The following is a 21790-nucleotide window of genomic DNA, read 5'->3' as shown; positions in this document are numbered from 1 at the left end:
CCCCAGCAGCAAAACAAAAGAACAATGGGAAGGTAATCAGATAGCAGCTCCCTAACACAAGATAACAGCTGCCTGGTAGATCTAAGAACAACACTCAATAGTAAAAACCCATGTCCAACTGAGACACATTCAGTTACATTGAGAAGGAAAAACAGCAGCCTGCCAGAAGGCATTTCTCTCTTAAAGTGCAGGCACAAGTCACATGACCAGGGGCAGCTGGGAAATTGACAAAATGTCTAGCCCCATGTCAGATTTCAAAATTGAATATAAAAAAATCTGTTTGCTCTTTTGAGAAATGGATTTCAGTGCAGAATTCTGCTGGAGTAGCACTATTAACTGATGTGTTTTGAAAAAAACATGTTTTCCGATGACAGGATCCCTTTAACATCTATGTTGTAACTTAATACCAAACTCTGCCATAGGAGGTCACTGTGGGATTTGACTATTTAAATTGATGTTCTTACCGTTACCTCTTTGTGCTTATGATTAAGGGCAGCTGTGCCTGAAATGTATCAAGCTACCATGCAGCGTGTTTTTAATATGGATTAATAAAATGTTCAATTTTTAAGCTATTATCTGGAGTTTCATCCTATCTTCTCAGAAAACATTATAAAACCAGGAAAGAAAATGCAACAAGTGCAAAAAGCGACTGGTCTCCTCTGGAGGGGTCTCATCTAAATGGAGACACTGCACTCGACTGCCTTGGGATCCAGGTAATGGTAAGTTAGTTTTTTGGTCTTGTTCCTTTGTTTGATTTGCTGGGAAATTTCAGATAACTTCTCTTTGAATTGCTCAATGTATTTCTTTGGCACTCCTTCAACAAAGCTCTTGTTTTTGTATCGTCCTAGAGGTCTCTGGAAAGAGAGGTTTCATTGGTGAGCATGTTCCATATTACAGTAATGAGAGTAGTAGAGTTGTAGAGAGACAGGCTACATAGAGAGAATGATTGGTGTAGCTTATTAGCCCATGTATTATTGGCACGTTGATGGAGTCCTCTCCTGGCAGGTCTGCCTTGGCCAAATAATCATATTATCCTGGTTTTACCCAGAGTATTGGAGGCCCAATCAGGTGAAGATCTGCTCTTTTGGTGACATCTTACAATGTTGGCTCAGTAGAACCTAGAGTTAGTCCTGGTCATTGGTAATGAGCCTTAGGGTTGAAATAAGTTCAGATTTTAAACTGAAGGTCTTGGATAACTAAATGGATTTGAGGATCAGTATCTACTGCCTTTTGGATTTTTACTGTTGTTGTTGCTTTGGGCACAGAACCTGCTGCAACAAAATTCACTTACTCTGATTATCTACTCGTCCTTTGGTTTCAATTATCTCAATGGTTTCAATTATCTCAATGGTCTCAATGATCAATCAGCCCAAATGATGAGGAGGTAATTGGCTAAAAGACTTGTTATATTAGGAAACCTTCTGAATTAAGAAGCTGGAAACATTTAATCCATTAGAGCTAAATAAGGAATATAATCTTAGACCTATTTTTAGATGAGTCCTACTTGTTAGCTTTTACACAGTTTTATCATTTTATCTTTTACAGATATTTTGAAATAATCTGCACTTTGACTGCACTTTATGGATCACACATATTTGGAGATTTTCAATGAATATTGTTTCACATATTGTTACATTGTAAAGTTGGATACACTGTTTTGTGCAACATTTTTCAAAGAATACCCACTAGGTGGCATGTGAGGGTATAAATGTTGGGTGATTGTCAGTTCTGGTTGATAAAGGGCCAAGTAAAGCCTGAAATGTTGCTGTAATGCCATATAACTACACAATATTGGCACATTTAATGTCAAGTGATTTGGTGGGGCTGTTCCAGTTTGAATTCAGTTCCACACGCCAGTAGAAAGTGGCCATTGGGGGAATTTGGAATTGGACTGAATGTTGTGCTGACTATTTGCTGTCAGCCACACCGCGAACAGAGTGATGTGAAGAACATTCCGAAACTTCATCTAAATGGAGATTTTCTACCCTGAAACTGAGCTGGTGTTTCTCTACAGAAAGATATCAGGAAAATCACCAGCTGAATATTTAGCAAATTCCTCAGTTGGGCAGAGTTGCCTCCTCCAGGTCTGCTATCCTCCTAACATTCCTACACTGCAGATAACTAAAAGTATAAAAAAAATGCATTGCTATTTTAACCCCTTCTACAGTTAAAACTGGGATTGTTTAACTATAAACGAACGCTACAATTTTCTCAACCCTAATTTACCATAACCTTTTGTTCAGTGTACTTCAGTGTAAGGAATATAAACTAATGTACAGTAGAGTTCAGCAGATCAAAATAAACCATTACAGAGTCAGGTTAGACTTTAGGACATCTTGAGACCAAGGAGCTTCTGTTTATGTAACCTGCTCCAGGTGTTCTGAAAAGATCAGGTATAAAATAACCATACTTTGTTATCAGTCCAAGAAAACTATGGACTTTAGTATTGTTATGGATTTTATGGGGATACTTTCAGAAGGTCAGCTTATATTCTATTTTCAGTGATGATATAGAGAAAAAGAGTACGAGATTTCTGATTGTTCTCATGCGTTAGATTCAGGCTGAAGTCTTATCATCTCTGTAATATTTCTGCAAGGACATGTCCAGTCAATTGGCTGTTCTTAGCTCTGCCTTTGCCTCTCACTCCAGCTTCCCATTTCCCTCACACAATAAAGATAAACCCAAATACTCACCCGATCAAATGGCTCCTTACTGAGGAGGTTGACAGTGACCATGGCCTTAGCAGTTGTGTTTATAGCTGGTAAAGTCTCCAGGATACTCTGGTAGGTGGTGGTGCCCTTAGCAGTAGGGGGAGGTTTCCTCATGGTGGATGGAGCATTGGGCATCCAGGCGTAGAAGTCAAACTGTGCAACAAGAGAAGGAAGGAAGGGTCACACCCCAGGCCATGCTAGATCACTATAGGTCACATGCTAATAACGAGACTCGGGTGTATAAATCAGATTGAGGAAATCTGATGTAACTAAACAAAGGGTTTAAGTCCCAAAGTAGGTCTTCCCCCTACTGGGATTTGCAGCAGATAAACAAAACAGTGTGTCTGGAACAATAATTAGATTTTATAGCAGCAACCAGCCAACCACTCCCTCTCTTTTCTCTCTCTCTCTCTCTCTCTCTCTCTCTCTCTCTCTCTCTCTCTCTCTCTCTCTCTCTCTCTCTCTCTTTCTCTCTCTCTCTCTCTCTCTCTCTCTCTCTCTCTCTCTCTCTCTCTCTCTCTCTCTCTCTCTCTATCTCTTTCTCTCGCAGATCCCCAGAGCCTGTAGGTGCCACTCACCTGGCCACTATTAACAGCCGCATGTTTAGCAGAACATGTGAACATCACCATGGTCAGGTATTTGGTCAACTCCACCCGGGTTGCAAAGGATGATGGGATTCCTGGGGGAGCAAAGAGAATAAGTAATAAAATAAACATTTACGGTTAATTAGTTTAATTAGTGCAATTTCAATGAACACTTATGTCGGGGGTCTTGCTGCTCTCTGTGCCTTAAATCTGGTCTCATTAAGTATTTGGTGGAAATGTAAAGAGTGTAGCACTGGCGAGGCAAGGATTGTGTACCTCCCCCAGTCTGAGCCTCGTACATACAACATTGCTAAACACAGGCGGTTCTCTATTCATGTGGACATCACGGCTCCTTGGGCTATGTGCCCGGGCAACTTATGGTCAGACAGGGTGTAAAGTGTGACAACTGGAGGGGCTTGTGAATGTGTTTGTGGTGCTATAAAAATAAATACAAAAGCTCAGAAGCAGAGACTGCAAAGAAGAATTCTTGTGTCTTGAATATAAAGGGAATGAATGATAAGTGGCAAAGAATAGGATTTCCAGTAAGAATTAAATATTCTGGTAGTTTTAGACTAGAGTATTGGAGGCCCAATCAGGTGAAGATCTGCTCTTTTGGTGACATCTTACAATGTTGGCTCAGTAGAACCTAGAGTTAGTCCTGGTCATTGGTAATGAGCCTTAGGGTTGAAATAAGTTCAGATTTTAAACTGAAGGTCTTGGATAACTAAATGGATTTAAGGATCAGTATCTACTGCCTTTTGGATTTTTACTGCTGTTGTTGCTTTGGGCACAGAACCTGCCGCAACAAAATTCACTTACTCTGATTATCTACTCGTCCTTTGGTTTCAATTATCTCAATGGTCTCAATTATCAATTAACCAAAATGATGAGGAGGTAATTGGCTAAAAGATTTGTTATATTAGGAAACCTTCTGAATTAAGAAGCTGGAAATATTTCATCCTTATAGCTAAATAAGGAATATAATCTTAGACCTATTTTAGATGAGTCCTCCTTTTTAGCTGGTACGTAGTTTTATCATTTTATCTTTTACAGATGTTTTGAAACAATATGGAGTTTGCCTGCACTTTATGGATCACTTATATTTGGAGATTTTCAATGAATATTGTATCACTTATTGTTACATTGTAAAGTTGGATACACTATTTTGCGCAACATTTTTCAAAGAATACCCACTAGGTGGCATGTGAGGGTATAAATGTTGGGTGATTGTCAGTTCTGGTTGATAAAGGGCCAAGTAAAGCCTGAAATGTTGCTGTAATGCCGTATAACTACACAATATTGGCACATTTAATGTCAAGTGATTTGGTGGGGCTGTTCCAGTTTGAATTCAGTTCCACACGCCAGTAGAAAGTGTCCATTGGGGGAATTTGGAATTGGACTGAATGTTGTGCTGACTATTTGCCACAAGTCTTTCATGTTCTTTCCAAATGTTGGGCCATACCTGAGTTTTTATTGGACAGGAAACCTTTCTGGAATATCTCTGCCACCCAAGCCTGGAGCTCTGGATCTCTAGAGACGGTTTCATCACTCGGGTAATAGTAATGAACAATGTCAGATGCAAATCTGGGGAGGAACAATAGTGATACAATTAGTCATTTCTCAGGGTGGTACTGGGAGGCAGGGTGGCACCATATCAGTTCTCCCACATTTTGCTTATAGCAGTTAACAGTTAGAAATAAATATTTATACCAGCACTGTGAGGGTAGTGGCACACACGAAGACTTGTCATCCACAATTTTTATGCACAGCTTGTCCAAAACAACAGATTCACCATTTTGGATGAAGATACTGGGGAGGCAAGCTCTGAACTGGTGTGTATGGAGCAGGTTGACTATTAGTGCACCCCGGGGGGCAGTGTCTCTAATACAGGGGGGGGGGAGTGCAAGGAAGGAAAGGCAGGTTTTAGTTATAGGGGATTCAATTAATAGAATTCAATTGGATAGGGTAATGTGCTGTAAGGACCCTACATTCCGAACAGTCTGCTGCTTGCCTGGTGCTAGGGTTCTGCATGTGGTGGAATGAGTGGACAGATTATTGAGCGGGGCTGGGGAAGACCTGGGAGTTGGGGTACACATAGGTACCAATGACAAAGTTAGAGGAGGTGGTGAAGTCCTCAAGAATGATTTTAAAAAAAACTAGGTGTAAAGTTGAGGGGAGGAATCCCAAAGTAATTTTCTCCGAGATATTCCCTGAGCCAGGAGCAACACTAAGGAGACAGCGGGAGTGTAGGGAGATTAATGTGGGGCTGAGAGATTGGTGTAGGGAGGAGGGTTTTGGGTTTTTGGAGAACTGGGCTGATTTCTCAGTCGGCTACAGGCTCTTTGCCAGGGACGGGGGCACCTCAATGATGATGGGGCAGCTGTTTTGGGAGAGAAGATGGCTAGAGGGTTGGAGGAGATTTTAAACTAGGTGTGGGGGGGAGGGATCAGTAAAAGATTCAGTGGAAGACAGGTTAGATGAGATAGTGGGCAAAGAAAGGGAAAATGGGGGAGAAGATTTGGCTGGGGGTTAAGGATAGGGAGGAGCACATGTCACATGTACAATATGGGACCAGTATTAAATGTATGTTTGTAAATGTAACGAGTCTGACTGGTAAAATGGGAGAACTGGAGCTGCTGGTGCTGGTGGGAAAATATGATGTGATTGGCTGAAACATGGCTGAATGAGTCACATGACTGGGCAGTAAATATCAGTGGCTATACTTTGTTTCCCAGGGGCAGAGGCAATAGAAAAGGAAGATGGAATTTTATTTAAAATATTCAGATTTACAATGAATCAAACAAGAAAAATAGTTACAATCAGTCAGATATTACATTTTTCATATTCAATTTCAACAAGAATGGCAAAAACCTTCCCACATTCTTTTATGTGTTTCTGAAATTTCAAATTCCTTTGACTTAATAAAAGTAACATCTCTACAGATTGTCTCTGTCACTGACTCTACAGACATTTTCATCTGACTTGTAGTCATTCTACATCTCGTGTGCCACAGGTGAGAACGTAGAATCGCTATAATAATGTATTTCTTCCTCCAGGTCTATAGTTATGAAAATTCAGCAACATCTAATGGGGAATGTAATAAAAGTTGCAAAGAGCAAAACAATTACCACAAATAAGAATAAAAGGCTAATTTCACAATGTAATACTCTTTCTTAAACTGTTATTACATTGCAAATTTTAATTGCACATTGCCCACTTTTAAGAAGTGCTTGAACAGAACAACTTTTTCAGTAAGAAGTTTTATTACATTCACTGGGCACTGGAATTAACTATAAAATTCGCAAACCTTCTTCCACTGTCGGAAGTGGTCGCTAAACAGTTTCCGGGTTCGCAAAAGCTACAGTATATTAAATTCGCACAAAAGGCAAATTTGTTCGCACAGAGGCATAACTTTTCGCATTGCAAATATTTTTTCGTTACCGACTTTTATTACATTAAAGACTTATTATTTATTAGATTTAAGTTCATATGTCTTGCAATTTCTCTCTTAATGGGCTCGAAACTGGACAATCTATGACAACGTGTTCTTGAGACTCATCCATTTCCAGCCCCATGGACACTGGGCATGGGCAAGTGAGGGAATACAGGGATATGGGAGATAACTCATAGTACAAGTGAGGGAATACAGGGATATGGGAGATAGCTCATAGTACAAGTTGATCCAGGGACTGGTCCCATTGCATCTTGGAGTAGGCAGGTTATATACAGACTTCCACTCCACAATATCTCTTTTCTCCTGGAACCCCCAATGTGAAGTGGATACTTCCTACTGGTATCAGTTTCTGGTTCTGTCCATTGCTATTATTCCAAAATTGCCCCACACTCATCCTTTCAAACAACATAAATAAATTTAATGGGTGGGGGGCGTTCTGTCCTTACAAGTTTACTCCAGTCCATCAACTCCAAGCAACCCTGCAGCAGGTACTGCCCGAAGCCTATAGTAACCAACTAACAGCTTGTTTCCAAACATAACTATTACTTGTATTGGTCTAATGTGAATAAAATAAGCTTCTAATTGGCTGCTGTTGGATATTAGCCTGTATATTCAGTATTACTTCATTAATCTCATCATATCAAAGCAAATAAAGTGATGTTGTACCTTTCCATGGCTTCCCAGATCCTCATCCCGTCTTCTCTGTAGAAATAATTGGGAATGGACTCAACTCCTCTTGCCTGAATATCATCCGGGAGACAGAGGGCGCTGTAGGTCAGACTCTCCGTGGCTTTTGCAAGTAGCACAGCGACTCCATCATTCCCAATCACCACAGCCTGGGGCACATTCACACAGGAACAGTTAGGGGCAAATTGTGCATTTCACTGATCTGGCTGCATTGTATTGGCTTGTTATTACTTTATTTCTGAAGACATTGAGGGTCATTTAGTGGATACAACTGCAAGAGACCTAATGGAAGGAGAAGCCCCCTCTTTCCTGGTTATTTAAAAGGTACTTGTGTCTGGGTTTCAGATGTGCTCTGTCCCTTTTGCTGGATAGATAGAAAATCTAGTGTAAAGTGCAACTGTGTCTGGTGCTTCCTAGGTTAGAAGCTGGATGGGTGGGGGGAATCCACTCACCTGATCAAAGAGGCCTTTTGGGCCAATAAGAGTCTGTCGGGCAAGAGTATTGATCTCCAGGGTGTAACGGAGATGTGGGCGAATGAGCTGAAAAGGAGAAAACATTATAGAGATGAGATCATTGGTGTCTTTATGAATAGAGCAATTATAGTTTGTTGCCCTCAGGGGATGATTTTAGGCAGGGGTCCCTGTGTCTCACACTCAGAACCCTTATGATAATGTTCTTTTGCTAAAGAATTATTTCTTTCAAATACAAATACAAAGTTGCTCAGCTTTAAAATCAATTTAATTGAAAGACCCCCTCTCCCATTTATAGCCACAGGCCTTTATTGAATATCTGGGAGTTTCTGCTTTAGGGGACAGTACTTGCCTCCCTCTCTCCAAGCAGGGCACCATCATGGTACAAGTGGGTCAGAAAACAGAAAATCTCTGTAGGTTGCCTCTAGGCTGCTCTTAAATTCCATTCACATCCCATTGTGATCTCAATTTCTGTTTTCATGACTCATTGCCCCCTCTTCCATTCTTCTTCCCTTTATCTATTTGTATGCAAGCTCTAAACATCAATCACCACAGCCTCTAAATTCACATTTCCAACCTACCCTGAGATCTACCCCCTACTGCTCACCCAGCCAATCTAAACAACCCTCAACCAACAAATGCCCAAAAACCAATAACCTTGTCTACTAGGCCTGTTCTGCAGTTCATTGGTCCAGACAAACACTAACCCACTCTTCAACTACCCCCAAAAGTTGCCCTTCAACAGCCTCATTTTTAAATCCTACCCAAGCAGAAACACTGTCCCTCTATGAACCCTGTATCCAAGTTCTGTACCTACTTATAATCTGCTTGGCACGCCTACCAATTTTCTAAAAAAACTCCATTTATAATCCCAAACCCTTAGATAAGACCATGCCTCCATTCATCTAGAGATACATTTCTGTGAAACTGGGAAAATGTCACATTTGTTGATGGCCAACATTTTGCAACGTTTATGTGAATAAAATAAATTCATTATAATGTCACCTAATTTAACTATTCTAAATCATTATGCAATATATCTCGGGTTGGCACCTTTGTAATAGAGAGGAAGCAGGGGTGATGCCAATCAGGCAGTGCAGTGATGTCATGAGGGTGGATGAGATCATCATGGGGCAGGCCAGGAAGTAGATCCAAGAGGATCACTGTGGTAGGAGTTGGGATTTAGGCGGACCAAGAAATATTTATAGACAAGTTGGAGGTGACAATTGCAAATTTAACAACAACTGTATTAACAGTAACTTTGTAATACCAGCTCTGTCCTTAGTATTTAGTTTGGTAAAATAACTGCTGAGGAGACAACGCTATCACAGCTATCAAATGCATATTTCTATTTTTATGGCTCAAACTTGTTATAGACAGTGCCCCCTACTTCTACCCACTGAAGACACAGATGCTTTCAAGTCCCAAGTTGAGTTTTTTGTGACTGTATTAGTTACAGACTCCTTTTCTCTTACCTTATACACAGGGTGGCCCATTGGGAGGTGCCGGGTGGTAGCGACGTTAAAGATCTCAGCGAAGAGGTGAGTGTAGAGTAAATGAGAGACAACCTCATGGACCTGAAACTCTGAGCTGCGCACCCAGATCTTGGCCAAAGTCCAGTCCCACTTGGAGTCTGTGGGCAAGAAGATTGGGTTCTCCTCCCCTGGGGTTTGATTTAGCTGTAATAAACAGAACAACTCAATATAGATACTGTCTCAGTCACCCCACAAGCCGCCTCGCTCTGGTTGTACCAAGGAATGAAATGGGTGGGTATTTCTGTAGAACAGACAATTGTTATTTTGCTCAGATAGGAGTCTGTTTTATTTGCAGCATATGTATAAAGTTGGTTAGTTTTACTGTATGCTGTTAGCTGAGGTTTTTTATTGCACCATATGCCAATAGGTCCCTGTTTCTGTTCCTCATGTGCTGCCAGGTGGTTCTTCATTTATGTTCTTTATGCCAATACCTGGGCAGAGTTGCACTTGAAGGATGATGGGGGTTCTTGGAAGTGAAGGAGGACCTAGGGTGTCTTTGGTGGGAGGGAGGGATACCACAGCTTATAAAGCATCCCCTACTTACTCCCAACTAAAGTAAGTGTCCAGGTGAACTGGGAGGGTTCTGTCCCTGCTGAGCTCATGCAACAAGATAAGGCCTAGAGCTACAACTGCACAGAGAGACCCCAAGCCAGTGCCAAGCTGCAAGATGCCCTGGATGTAACCAATGCCACTGTGGAGAGTGTTAGTGCGGCACAACTGCCTGTGAACTCCTATGTGCCAGCTCAGGTGGGCATCCCGGGGTCACTGAGTGGAGGCTTCCCAGATTAAGTGCATGACTATGTCTTGTGTCTCACATGTGTTTTATTTACTTTTCATTTACTTCACCTGATGGTGGGAAGTGAGAGCTGGATGAGCATTCTTGGCATAATACAAATGTCATTTTATATTCACTTCATTTTATGGCTAAACATTATATTGCGGTGGGCATTTACCTGAATTGCAATGGGAAGAATGTCATCATTTGGGGATTTCCAGAGCAGACACATTGGGGCAGCGATATATTGCCTTTCTCCATCAATAACATTTGTAGGGATTCCCTCAAGGATCTTGTAATCTGCCAGGAAGATGTTTCCATTCTGTTGATAAATAAAGAGAACATTAAGATACCACCATCCCATGTGATCTTCTTAAACTGCCTTTATTGCTAAATGTCTGCGACTCAAGGCGGCTGCAATGGACTCTTTAGTGCAAATTGTAGAGCCTTGTGGCAAATGGTCCACTTCCCACCCACAACCCCCTATGAATTCTGCTGAATTGTATTTAGAAAGAGCCACAGGTCTTTGCAGTCCATTCCAGAAGTGCAGACTGCAGGGAATGATGCAAATGTGCCAAACGATGTCATGTCTGTGAAGGTTCTCATTCATCCAGGTCATGGTATATCTATAGGAATAAGTCAAATCATCTGGACTTGCTGTATATTCTTTTTCCTTGAAGACATTTCACTAGTCATCAGACTGGCTTTCTCGGATGCAATTAAGGAAACCTGTTCGATAAACAGCAAAACGTCTTCAAGGAAAAAGAAAATACACAAGTCCAGTTGATTTGACTTATTACTGTAGAGAAAACTGTAACACTTTTGGGACTATTTTTGCACTTTGCACCTGGCCCAAAGCTTGAGAAATAATCCCTGTGCTCTGGTTTCATGTCATCAGCACAAACAAGACCATTTTAAATCAGCTTGAGAGCAGCACTTTTCCCATTTATCCCTTTAGCCCATATATATAAAGAGTGTGGGGCAGGAAGACTATATTTATAAATGGATTACACTGCATTACAAATGTATAATGGTGATTGTACTTCATTTTTTGGTCAATGAGTTGGTATTTTAAGCCCCACAAGACAAAATGTCCTTTAACAGTGACCCTGTCAGTCTGTGAGGAGTCACCAGGAATATGGCCAGTGGGTGCAGCCTTAAAGGGTCAAAGTGCAAGTCTGGGTGAGTCTACTCAAGTTAGGGGATAGGGTTAGAGCACTCATAGTAGGTAAAAAAATGTTCAGCAGCTACTGCAGAGGCAACTCTAGTGGGATTTGGGCTTCCATTTACAAGGCCCTCAAACACATGCAATGCAACTGGTGCAACATCAAAGATACGCTGGTGCAATGTGCAAGTGGAGCCCTGTACTTGCTCTTCTTTTGATGCTGGGGGTAAGAACAGATCACCATTGTACCAGACGGCACTGCACCCCAATGTTCAAGCAACCAGGAGATCAGTGTAGGGAGCAAGTTGAGAGGAGAGCGAGTAGGAATCCATGCAAGTTGCTCACACTTAGGGCTGCAGCTAGCAATAGTAAATGGACCCTTAGTATTTCTTGTTGGGGCAGATAATCATAGACAGGCAGATCAGATCAGTGAAGGTAAGTAGGAGGCACCTACCTGTAGTTCCTTCTGGAGGGTTGTGGATTTCCCTAGAGTTGCAGACACTGTCACATCATCAACAGGGAAATTATCAGGAATCCTGAGACATTTCTGGATCATCAATGGGTTTAACCCATTTAGATACTGGTACCCAAAGAAAGTGTCCTCATTCCACTGCTCAGACACCAGATCTAGAGAGAAATCAGCAATATTCTTCAGCCTAGAATACATCCTTTCAGAAAGGGATCTGCTGATTTACCAACAGATATTTAATTTGGGACCGAGGGTATGCAAAAGAGGCAAGTGCTAGGGAACAATGGTTAGGGGGGCACTAGACAGGTACCTGTTCTGCCTAATTACCCCAAGATCTGGCCTCATGCAGGTTCGGACATTAGTACATCAGCAAGTGGCAAATTATTTTGCACTAGTGAAAGAATAAGCGATGGAGGGGTGGAGTGAGGTGGTAAAAAGTGGAAATGTGATGAAATAAAGGAACAGTAACACCAAAAAATGACAGTATATTAAAGTAATGAAATAAAATGTACTGATTGTGCTGCACTAAAATAAATGTATAGTATAGGCACTGTGGGGAATCTATATTATGTTATAGATGGACCTATTCTAAAAGTATTACCTGGCCTATTCTAGTTTTTTCCAGCCTTCAAATGAAATTCCAGGGTCACAGACCCCAGCAACTATAAACACATTGACTTGCTTATATTTGCATTCAGCACAGTTCTTCCAACTGATAAAAACTCAACAAGAACCAAATAAAATTCCTGCTTCACAGACTGATAAAGAGGGACAGATGTGGGACTGGGGGGTAATCTTGCTGGACTGGGGATAATTCCTGCTACAGGGGCTGATATATAGAGGGGAGGATTCATGATTCTGTTTATTCACTGATTCCAAAACAATGAGCAGCAAACCTGAAATTTTTGTCCATTGAATAGAAAAGACTTTCTTGATGTCATTTAGATCTTTCCAGGAGTTGGAGTTCTGTAGGAAACCTTTCAACACAGGTCTGAGTGAACTGAGAGAGAAACAGAGGGTAAGGACATTTATATTTATACTGAGAAGCCCAAGTAAGTTACTGCATGTTCTGAATTATACAGGAGATACAACTGATACCCCTCTGTCCTGCTCACTGCTGGAGTCTATGCAGGAGATACAACTGATACCCCTCTGTCCTACTCACTGCTGGAGTCTATACAGGAGATACAACTGATACCCCTCTGTCCTACTCACTGCTGGAGTCTATACAGGAGATACAACTGATACCCTTCTGTCCTACTCACTGCTGGAGTCTATACAGGAGATACAACTGATACCCCTCTGTCCCTCAGGATACAGGAGATCTATCTTATTAGTAGATAAATTAGTAGATAAATTAGTAGATAAATTAGTAGATAAGTTACACACATACCTCGACAAGAAATTGAAGCCAAAGCTGATTGTTTTCTTGTGGGAGAATCGATCGTTTGGGGAAAGATCAGTAACAGCATCGGCACTGATACAGTGAGGGGCCCCTTTAGCATATGTTTTCCACCTAAATGAAAAAATAATCATTCTAGAAAACCGATTTTTAAAAATAATTGTTTTGTTTGTGAGTCTCTTTCACAATCTCTTACTCATGTGTCTGTCTCTTTGTGTTCAGTTCTGATTCTCTCTGCTTCTTTATGGCGGGACTGACACTCTCTGTTAGTATTGTACCTGTAACATAGAAAAGAACACGTATGTAGGAGTTGTAATGGGATTAATTTCCCTGTTGGTTTAAGAAATGCCTTGAGTTGTAACATATGTCCTGGCAGAGACCCAAGAGTAGAGTGAGGTGTTCCTTTCACAAGGCTGTATAATGGGAAGAAAGGGCCCCGTGTATGAGGTTCAGTGAGTAGCAGATCCTGTAATAGTTCCCTGTTAGAAGAGACATGGTATATAGAAAGAGCAGCCATGGGCTCCACCAAGAAGTTAAGTGTGAATAGTTCCCCAGGTGGTACTCACCATAAGTGAAGGGAACCAGGTAAGTCTGTGTGTAACACCTTGAGGCAGCCTTAAACAGTAGGAGACCTGTGGTGGGTGGGTATAACCCAAAAAAAATGTGGTCTATGTTGTGCCACTGACCCTGGAATACTTAGAAGTCTTTCCTGCTGTCAGGAACTCCTCCAGCTCCTGACGGATCGTCTTTCCTCTTCAGCGCGGAATCCAAGATGGCGGCACCCATAGCTACCACATGGGTAGCGCAGTGATGCCGGCATGATGATATCACACCGACTGGCGCCAAATTCAAAATAAACGGGCGCCCAGGACGCCAGTTCAATGCCTGAATATATGTTCCGTTTTCTAGTGTTCCTGCCTGGGTGTTATATTATTGCTGATTAACTGATTCCTGGACTTTGACATTGATACTTTCTGCCTGCCTTTTGACTTCTGCCTGGATTTCAACTTTGCTTCATTCCTGAACCCCTGCCTGTACCTCGAACTTGGACTTTTACCCCAAAGCTTCCTCCTTGGTCCTGACTCCTCCCTCTGGGAGCCGATAGGCCCCCTGACACCTGCTCTCTGTTAATAAAGTGTCATTTGGCACAAGAATCACTGGGGGTTATTTATAAACATTGGACAAATTTGCACTTGGGCAGTAACCCACGGCAACCAGATAATTGCTTTTAGTGTTCCGCCTGCAACTGGGTTACTGTCCAGGTGCAAATTTGCCAAATGTTTATAAATGATCCCCATTGTCTCCCATCATTGGTGCAAAAGCTGTGGGCTTGTTTTGTTTTTTTTGTTTTTATTTTATCCTTCTTTGCTCTGTGTTACTTACTTTTGCCCATAAAAAATAGGGTTCACTAATTTTATTGTCTCTACAGCCTACATAGTATTAAACCGTTAAAAAGTAGTGCTTGTATTTAAGATGTTCTGTCTCTGTCCATAGGGATATGTGGGAGATAAGGTGATAAAACACAAACTTTGAGATAAATTTTAGACGTTTTTTGAAAATCGTCATCAAATCTTTGTAGTGGGGTTATTTGGAGGAGAAGGATGTGTACTTTCCAAATATGTATGTGGTTATTATGGCTTTTACCACTTGTGTTGAGTTGAATTGACAAAGATGACACTTTATACACAATACTTTCATTTTGGGGGTCTCTGCATGCCACATATTTTGGGCATAAGCCATTTCTGAAGACCCCATGCATTCATATTTAGGATGTTTTATCTTAGTAGTTAATGAGGGGACATCTGAAGTGATTATAAGAAAATATAAACTATAAACATTTTCCAAAATATGCATCATTTTCTGGGGTCAACTTACTTTTTGTGGCTTTTCCCACACAATGCAGACAAATGCCTTGATTTTGAAGCAGCCAGCACTATTTTCATTTTGGACTATTTTACGCTATTTACCCTATGCATGTTTGGTATCAAACTGTTCAAAAGATCCCTGGCATTCAAATGTTGGATGTTTTATCACCTCAGGGGATGTGGGAGACTGTAAACTGTCAGTTTTATTCCGACTTTCACAATGTTCATAAACAAAACTCCACAAACCCCAGATGACCCTGACCAATCAGTAAGTATACGGGATCACCATAGCCAGCTAGCAACGTGATTGGTTCCATCCCAATGTCGCCTCCTATTGACTGCCAACCTCCCTATGCCACTTTTCAGTCTAAACTCCACTCCACCTGTCATTGTTCTGAACTTATGCCCATTGGTTTGTACTAGTGCCAATTGGCTTGTACTTACTCCCATTGGTCTATCCCTGTGAGTCTGTGACAGTGGGTTTGTACCTGTACCCATGGGTCAGAACGTGTGCCAGTTGGTTGTTATGTTGTTTTTTATACCCTCTAGTGTATATGTTACTCCAACAGTTGCACCAATTCAAGGAACTCACTGAACACAATTTTACTTGATGTGACACAGACAACCAACATTTATATTCAGGCTTCTGTGCAATGTTATAGATGGAACAAACCCCCAACAGTAGTACCTGAACCCCTAAAACTCAATCTTCTGTGTACCCAAGGAAGGATTGTGTTCCCCATATAATTTTGTCTGCAAATAAATGTTGCTCTTCTGAAAATCAAGTAAATTGATGGGGGTTGGTGACTTGCTCCTTTTAAGGTCCAAGGTGGAACTTACCCTTTCCCTGTGGAATTTCAAAGGTTCCATATCCTGAGATCCACAAATGAAATGGAAATTCATATATTTCTTCACTTGGGCAGGTCACTTTAATGGAGTTGCAGAACCAGGCGCTCTCCGGGAAACTGCGAAATGATTCTTTGTAGAGTCGCACCACCAGGATCTCCCCAAGATCTTCCTTAGATTTAACTTTATAATGATCCTTCTGTAACATGAACACAAACCTCCCAAATCAAGAGTTGGACATTTTTTTTTATAATATGAAGTGTCATTGGAACCTGAATCAAACACTTTCTGTGTATTCAATACAATTGGCAATTTCCCTGCACCGTATTAATTGTGCAACTTTCCCGCAGAATAGCCTTGTGCATGTAATGACCTGGGTACCCCTGGAACTATGTTACCCCAATGTTTCTATATATCTGTAACATTGTTATGAGCTAAGGGGGCCCAGTCTGAAGGTCAGTTAGGGGGAGATTTGGGGTGAGTGTTTATTTGTACCCTGGGTACCCCTGGAACTATAGCAGGGTGACTGTTACCCCAATGTTTCTATATATCTGTAACATTGTTATGAGCTAAGGGGGCCCAGTCTGAAGGTCAGTTAGGGGAAGATTTGGGGTGAGTGTTTATTTGTACCCTGGGTACCCCTGGAACTATAGCAGGGTGACTGTTACCCCAATGTTTCTATATATCTGTAACCTTGTTATGAGCTAAGGGGGCCCATTCTGAAGGTCAGTTAGGGGGAGATTTGGGGTGAGTGTTTATTTGTACCCTGGGTACCCCTGGAACTATAGCAGGGTGACACCCCAATGTTTCTATATATCTGTAACCTTGTTATGAGCTAAGGGGGCCCAGTCTGAAGGTCAGTTAGGGGGAGATTTGGGGTGAGTGCTTATTTGTACCCTGGGTACCCCTGGAACTAAAGCAGGGTGACACCCCAATGTTTCTATTTATCTGTTACCTTGTTATGAGCTAAGGGGGCCCAGTCTGAAGGTGAGTTAGGGGGAGATTTGGGGTGAGTGCTTATTTGTATCCTGGGTACCCCTGGAACTATAGCAGGGTGACTGTTACCCCATTGTTTCTATATATCTGTAACCTTGATATTACTGATAGATTGTGGCACATAGGAAATTTTCTCCACATTTCAGTAGCCCCTGTTATTGGCCAATCTCTGGCATTAAAAAAACTCCGCATACTGGAGAGACATTGATGCAATGGTCACCTGTCACAGAGAAATTACTTGAGTCTACAGGTTATTGCTGATGTTTAAAATGAGACTATGATGGTTACCATAAGGCAGGTAACAACAGATGCAGTTTTCACTCATAACTGAGGCACCAACATCTTCACTAAAATTAGGGGTGTAAGGTACCCCTAGAATGTTTGGTTCAAGGCCCAGTAAGTTCTAGTTATATTTTGCCATGAGCTAATAAATCCAATGAATGGTATGAATATTTCAGGAGACAGTACTCACATATAATCTGTTCTACTTGGGGCTGTTCTTATTGTTATCAACTGTAATTCATCAATAAAATACTCACGGCACCAGGAAGGAAATCTTTCCCCAAATGGTCCAGTTTTTGCTTCTGGCTTTCTCCCTGAGAACCAATTAGGACTATTGAGATGGAGTCCCTGGTTGCAGCTAAGAGTTCTTTGCCGGTCTCCACTTCTAACTTATAAGTAGACATTTCCAAAAATTTCCCCCACTGGAGCCAGAGAAATGTGTGACTGTGGATGACTTGGTTTGACTGTGGGAGATTGGAAGGAAATTGATTTATATACCTGTAAATAAATGTCCAGCGCCTTTATCTCTTAATCTTTCCCACAGTCTTCAGAAAAGAACATTTCCCAATTACCTGTGTCCTTAACCTTCAGTGGATCTTTCTTCTTCCTCACGGAGAGGAGTTTGTGATGTCTCAATGGTACTTGGAGGAAAGCCACAGAACTCAATCTGTTTGTGACACCTTCAAATTTTGCAAGTTCCTTTTAAGAGAGAATTTTTTCAGAAGCCCAACCCATTAGTGGAAGAGGTGTGTGTCAATAATGTGCCCTGTTTTATTAATATATGCATATTGTTTATTTTGGGAGGTCAAAGTCTCTGTTTCAAGATGATAAAACTTTTGTCTGTTTTGTGCTTAAAGTGAAATTGACACCTAAAAAAATATTCTTCAAAAGGTTAATGTACATTATAAGTTCTCTATAGGTCATGTTGGTTTTTATCTGTAATTGTTACTTGGAGTTCCTAAACCTGACTGTTCTGCCAACCTCACTGTCCCTTTTCAAACTGGTTTTAAAGCTATCGGACTCTTTTTACACAAATATGGCAGCCCTTTCATAAAGGGACATGAGGATCAGATGCTTAATACTGTATTTAGCTTAGGGGAATCCTGCTAGAGCACTATCATTTTAAAATCATTTTACTTCTCCTTTAAATAGCGCTGAATATTGATAATATATTTTTATATGAGCACATTTATATGAGAACAGCCTATTCCAATGATGGACAAATGGTTATGTGTCAGAGTGTAAGAATAATAAAGTCTAATAACAAATGCCCCTATCATTCTGACGCTACAATAACCACATGCCCAAGGCAGGAAAGGTGAAGGGAGGGGTGATGTTCCCCCATTTATTATTTCTCTTATTAATGACACCCAGTGATGAGAGGCCACTTGGTAAGTTACTGACAGAATTCAGAGTGTCAGCAGATAATAGATGAGGCCCCTTTGTACACAAGTGTTTTCTTCATTTGCTGATTCCTCCCTGTGTCTGATTTTAACTGATAAAGAACTGCTGAGGGACAGTTGTAAGCGGGAAACTATTTTCAGTGCAATATCTGTAGATAAGAACATTCAGTTCTCTTCCAACATTTTGGGAGGGTTCAAGTTATATAATGTATGTGTAGATATCAGAGTTTAACATTTAAGCCATAAGTGGTTATTATCAAAGAACAAAGATTATAGAACACAACACTAAATACAGAATTGCTGTGTTGTAGAAGAAGCTCAAGGTTAAAGGCCATTCTGTTATTAGAATGTAGAATGTTTGCACAGAACAAGGAATCCATCTGTTGTCTCATGTCACAAGTATTGATAGTGCAAAGACAAGAAAGACACATCGTCTCAGAAACGACAGCATAGATACCATTCCGGACACTCTGCTGACACAGTAGTTGCACCTTATTTGGCCATTGTACTGAGACTGTGAGTCTGTCCCTAGATGGAAATAGTGACACAGTTATGTTAAACCAAGGACGATGATTGGATGTCAAGGGATCAGCCCCATGGAAGAAGAAATGGTTAAATAGTCATCTGTTGTATTGCTTATTGTCCCCCAACGTCCTCACGAGCTTTCAGGACATGTGAGCTATTATTTAATACTCTGTATTGTAATACTCTGTATTAATGTATACCTCAAATAAATCTGTCTGGTTAATTTCCTGAGAGAATCTGTTTGGTTCAAGTCAGGCCCAGGGGGAACTTTGGGGCCAGGCTCTATTTGAGTAAGTATTTATTTAAATCCAAGAGGGACTTACTCATCGTGGCTGAGAATCTTATATCCCTGGAGGACTATAGGAGCATAAATCCGACAGTATGTATGTGTATTACTCCCATTTTAATCTATAAAAGCTTGTGAAAAGTGGAGTGTCTTTGGCAAAATGCTTGTGGGACACTTCGGTGTAACATGATCATTTTCCCAAGGCAAAACCATTAAAAATTCTTTGTTAAACTCAATAAACCGCATTTTATTTGAAATAGCCTTATCTCGATGTTTTGCCTTCCATATAACGAGGTCATAGCAATAAAATTATCAACATATTTGGTGACTCTCCCGACGTGATAATTTTCTGGACGCTGGACGCCTGAAATGTTCCAGTCGTATTTCTTCAAGTGCCAGTTATCAAGAGGATAAACTGATGGTAGTAAAAGTGGTCTATCGCTGAGGTACCAAGTAACTCCCGCAGCGGCAGACTCCATGAGTGGGTATCAATGTTTTTCAACCTGTTCTATTTTACTCATTGTGTTGTGTCAATTAGTTCAAATGCCACTCATGATAGGAATATGCTTTTTCCTTACTATTTTTGTCATGTATGTTGTTCCTTATTATGAAGCATTAGACTAATCTGTCATAGAAACTACACATGCATGTTGCTTGATGAATGAAAAAGAATCCCTGTGTCTTGAGCTGGATGAATGAGGTTGAGACCAACCGGCATCAGCCTAGTGTGTGAATAAGATTTAGAATAACTATAATCTGTATGAAAGTGTCCATGAGGGAATTCACGGCTCAGTCTGTTTGTGTTTTAGCATTTTCCCTACGTTCCCTGTTTAGGAGGCGACTCCACAGAATAGGGAATGGAAATCTAGGATCTTCCAGAGGGAATTCTTGTAGTGTGTGAAGTGTCCATCACTTTCCTGTCCATTTGAATTGGCAGATGACAAACGAAAGCCCTAGAAACATCTAGGTGTCCACCATCTGCAACTTCAAATACGTTTTCTTCACAGTTTCATTTTCGGTGTCTATTATCTGATATTAATTATTCCCAATTTTAAAATCCCAACATGCAAGTATAACATCATTTTTACCTGCAGGCGACTCGAGGAGTTTATATGTCTGTTTGTCTCCACTGTTTGTTTTTATAAACAAAACAAATGTTAATAACTCGCTGCTCAGCTTTTTTGCTTCCTTACATTGTTATATAGGTGTCTTTCTACAGGTCTGTTAGAGCATATATTGAATGTAATACTTGTGTGTATGTTACAAAGAAAAGGACTTGACTTGACGGAAATATGAATTTGATGTGTGTGTAATGAATACATTTGCTATATTGTTTTTGGTTCTCTTTAATGTTTATATGTTTTAATAGGTACCACTTGTAATATAATATTTGTTCTATGTGTCTGTCACTATTATACTAATATTGTCATTTTGTCTTTGACTATCATGTCACTATTCTTATCTTATCCTAACATTGTCTTCTTTGTTATTTAGTTCTCTTGTGTATTTCTGTTTGTGAATGGGTTTCTCGTGAATAAGGTTAATACACTCCAGTTGTCTTTATAACAGGAATATTAGTGTTATCTCTTTAAATGTTCTCTGTTATAGTTTTTGTCTCAAACTAACTTTACTTCTATTTTTTATCTTTATGGGTCAGATTGATAATTCTTTTTAAGTGTATTATGTTTTACTTGTGATCTGAAACAAAACTACTTTCCATATCTAATAATCCTCCTAGATATGCTAGTTGAGTGCCCAAAACATTGTAAGTTTCAAAGCCTTTGTTAAGTGTCACAGTGGAGAAGAAAAAGACTGCGTTTCGCTGGCCAGAAGGCGATAGTTTTCTCTCCTCTCACAACTTGAAAGTCTGCTGTGACAGATAAAGGATAAGTGTAAGGGCAGCTATTTTCCTATACACAATACATGCCATTAGATCTAGCAGGCTTATGCCAAGCAATAGAAAGTGATATTTCTCACATATACTTCAGCTGAGACATTACACCTATTCTCTGCTCCTTGCTCAGCAAACCTAGATCAAGTTCTTAATACTCAGGAGCAATTAAATGCCATTTTAAATATGCCTATTGGCAACCTTAGTGTCACGGCCGGCACCCAATACCAGAACTAGAGCCAAGCACCGTGGTCAGAGCTCTCTTCACCAGTATGTGTGACCACTTTTGGGCTTCGGGAAGGCCCTCCGCCTACTGGGGTGCCACCTGGACTTATGAGTGGGCAAGGCTAGAGTTCTGGCAGGCAATGGGGCACGGCAAGTATCTAGAGTCTTTTGGGCCGAGGATCACGGTTACAGGCAAGGATGAGGCAGAGAGGATAGTCA

General features: G+C 40.8%; 1 protein-coding gene across 1 annotated transcript; it reads right to left on the bottom strand.

Annotated features, from left to right (window-relative positions):
• Positions 1-326: 326 nt before the first annotated feature.
• On the bottom strand, positions 327-17939 carry LOC108708797 (hydroperoxide isomerase ALOXE3-like). The gene is made up of 15 exons (XM_041582878.1): positions 17814-17939; positions 17499-17705; positions 15958-16162; positions 13449-13530; positions 13244-13366; positions 12747-12850; positions 11836-12008; positions 10395-10538; positions 9382-9585; positions 7889-7975; positions 7416-7585; positions 4758-4879; positions 3290-3390; positions 2694-2864; positions 327-854 (listed from the first exon to the last, which is right to left on the bottom strand). Exons 2-15 carry the CDS (start codon positions 17643-17645, stop codon positions 675-677), a joined length of 2013 nt encoding a protein of 670 aa, XP_041438812.1. The 5' UTR covers positions 17646-17705; positions 17814-17939; the 3' UTR covers positions 327-674.
• Between the last annotated feature and the right edge of the window lie 3851 nt (positions 17940-21790).

This window comes from Xenopus laevis, chromosome 2L (assembly GCF_017654675.1).
Source record: "Xenopus laevis strain J_2021 chromosome 2L, Xenopus_laevis_v10.1, whole genome shotgun sequence".
NCBI lineage: Eukaryota > Metazoa > Chordata > Amphibia > Anura > Pipidae > Xenopus > Xenopus laevis.
The sequence above is the reverse complement of the archived record's forward strand: the minus strand, read 5'-3'. Positions and strand labels throughout refer to the sequence as shown.

Coding starts and splice junctions, on each gene's coding strand:
- LOC108708797 (XM_041582878.1), bottom strand. CDS start 17,645: ATGTCTACTTATAAGTTAGAAGTGGAGACCGGCAAAGAACTCTTAGCT. Junction 12,009..12,746: donor TCAATGGACAAAAATTTCAG/GTTTGCTGCTCA, acceptor ATTTCTCTCTAG/ATCTGGTGTCTGAGCAGTGG. Junction 10,539..11,835: donor CCCTCCAGAAGGAACTACAG/GTAGGTGCCTCC, acceptor ATTTATCAACAG/AATGGAAACATCTTCCTGGC.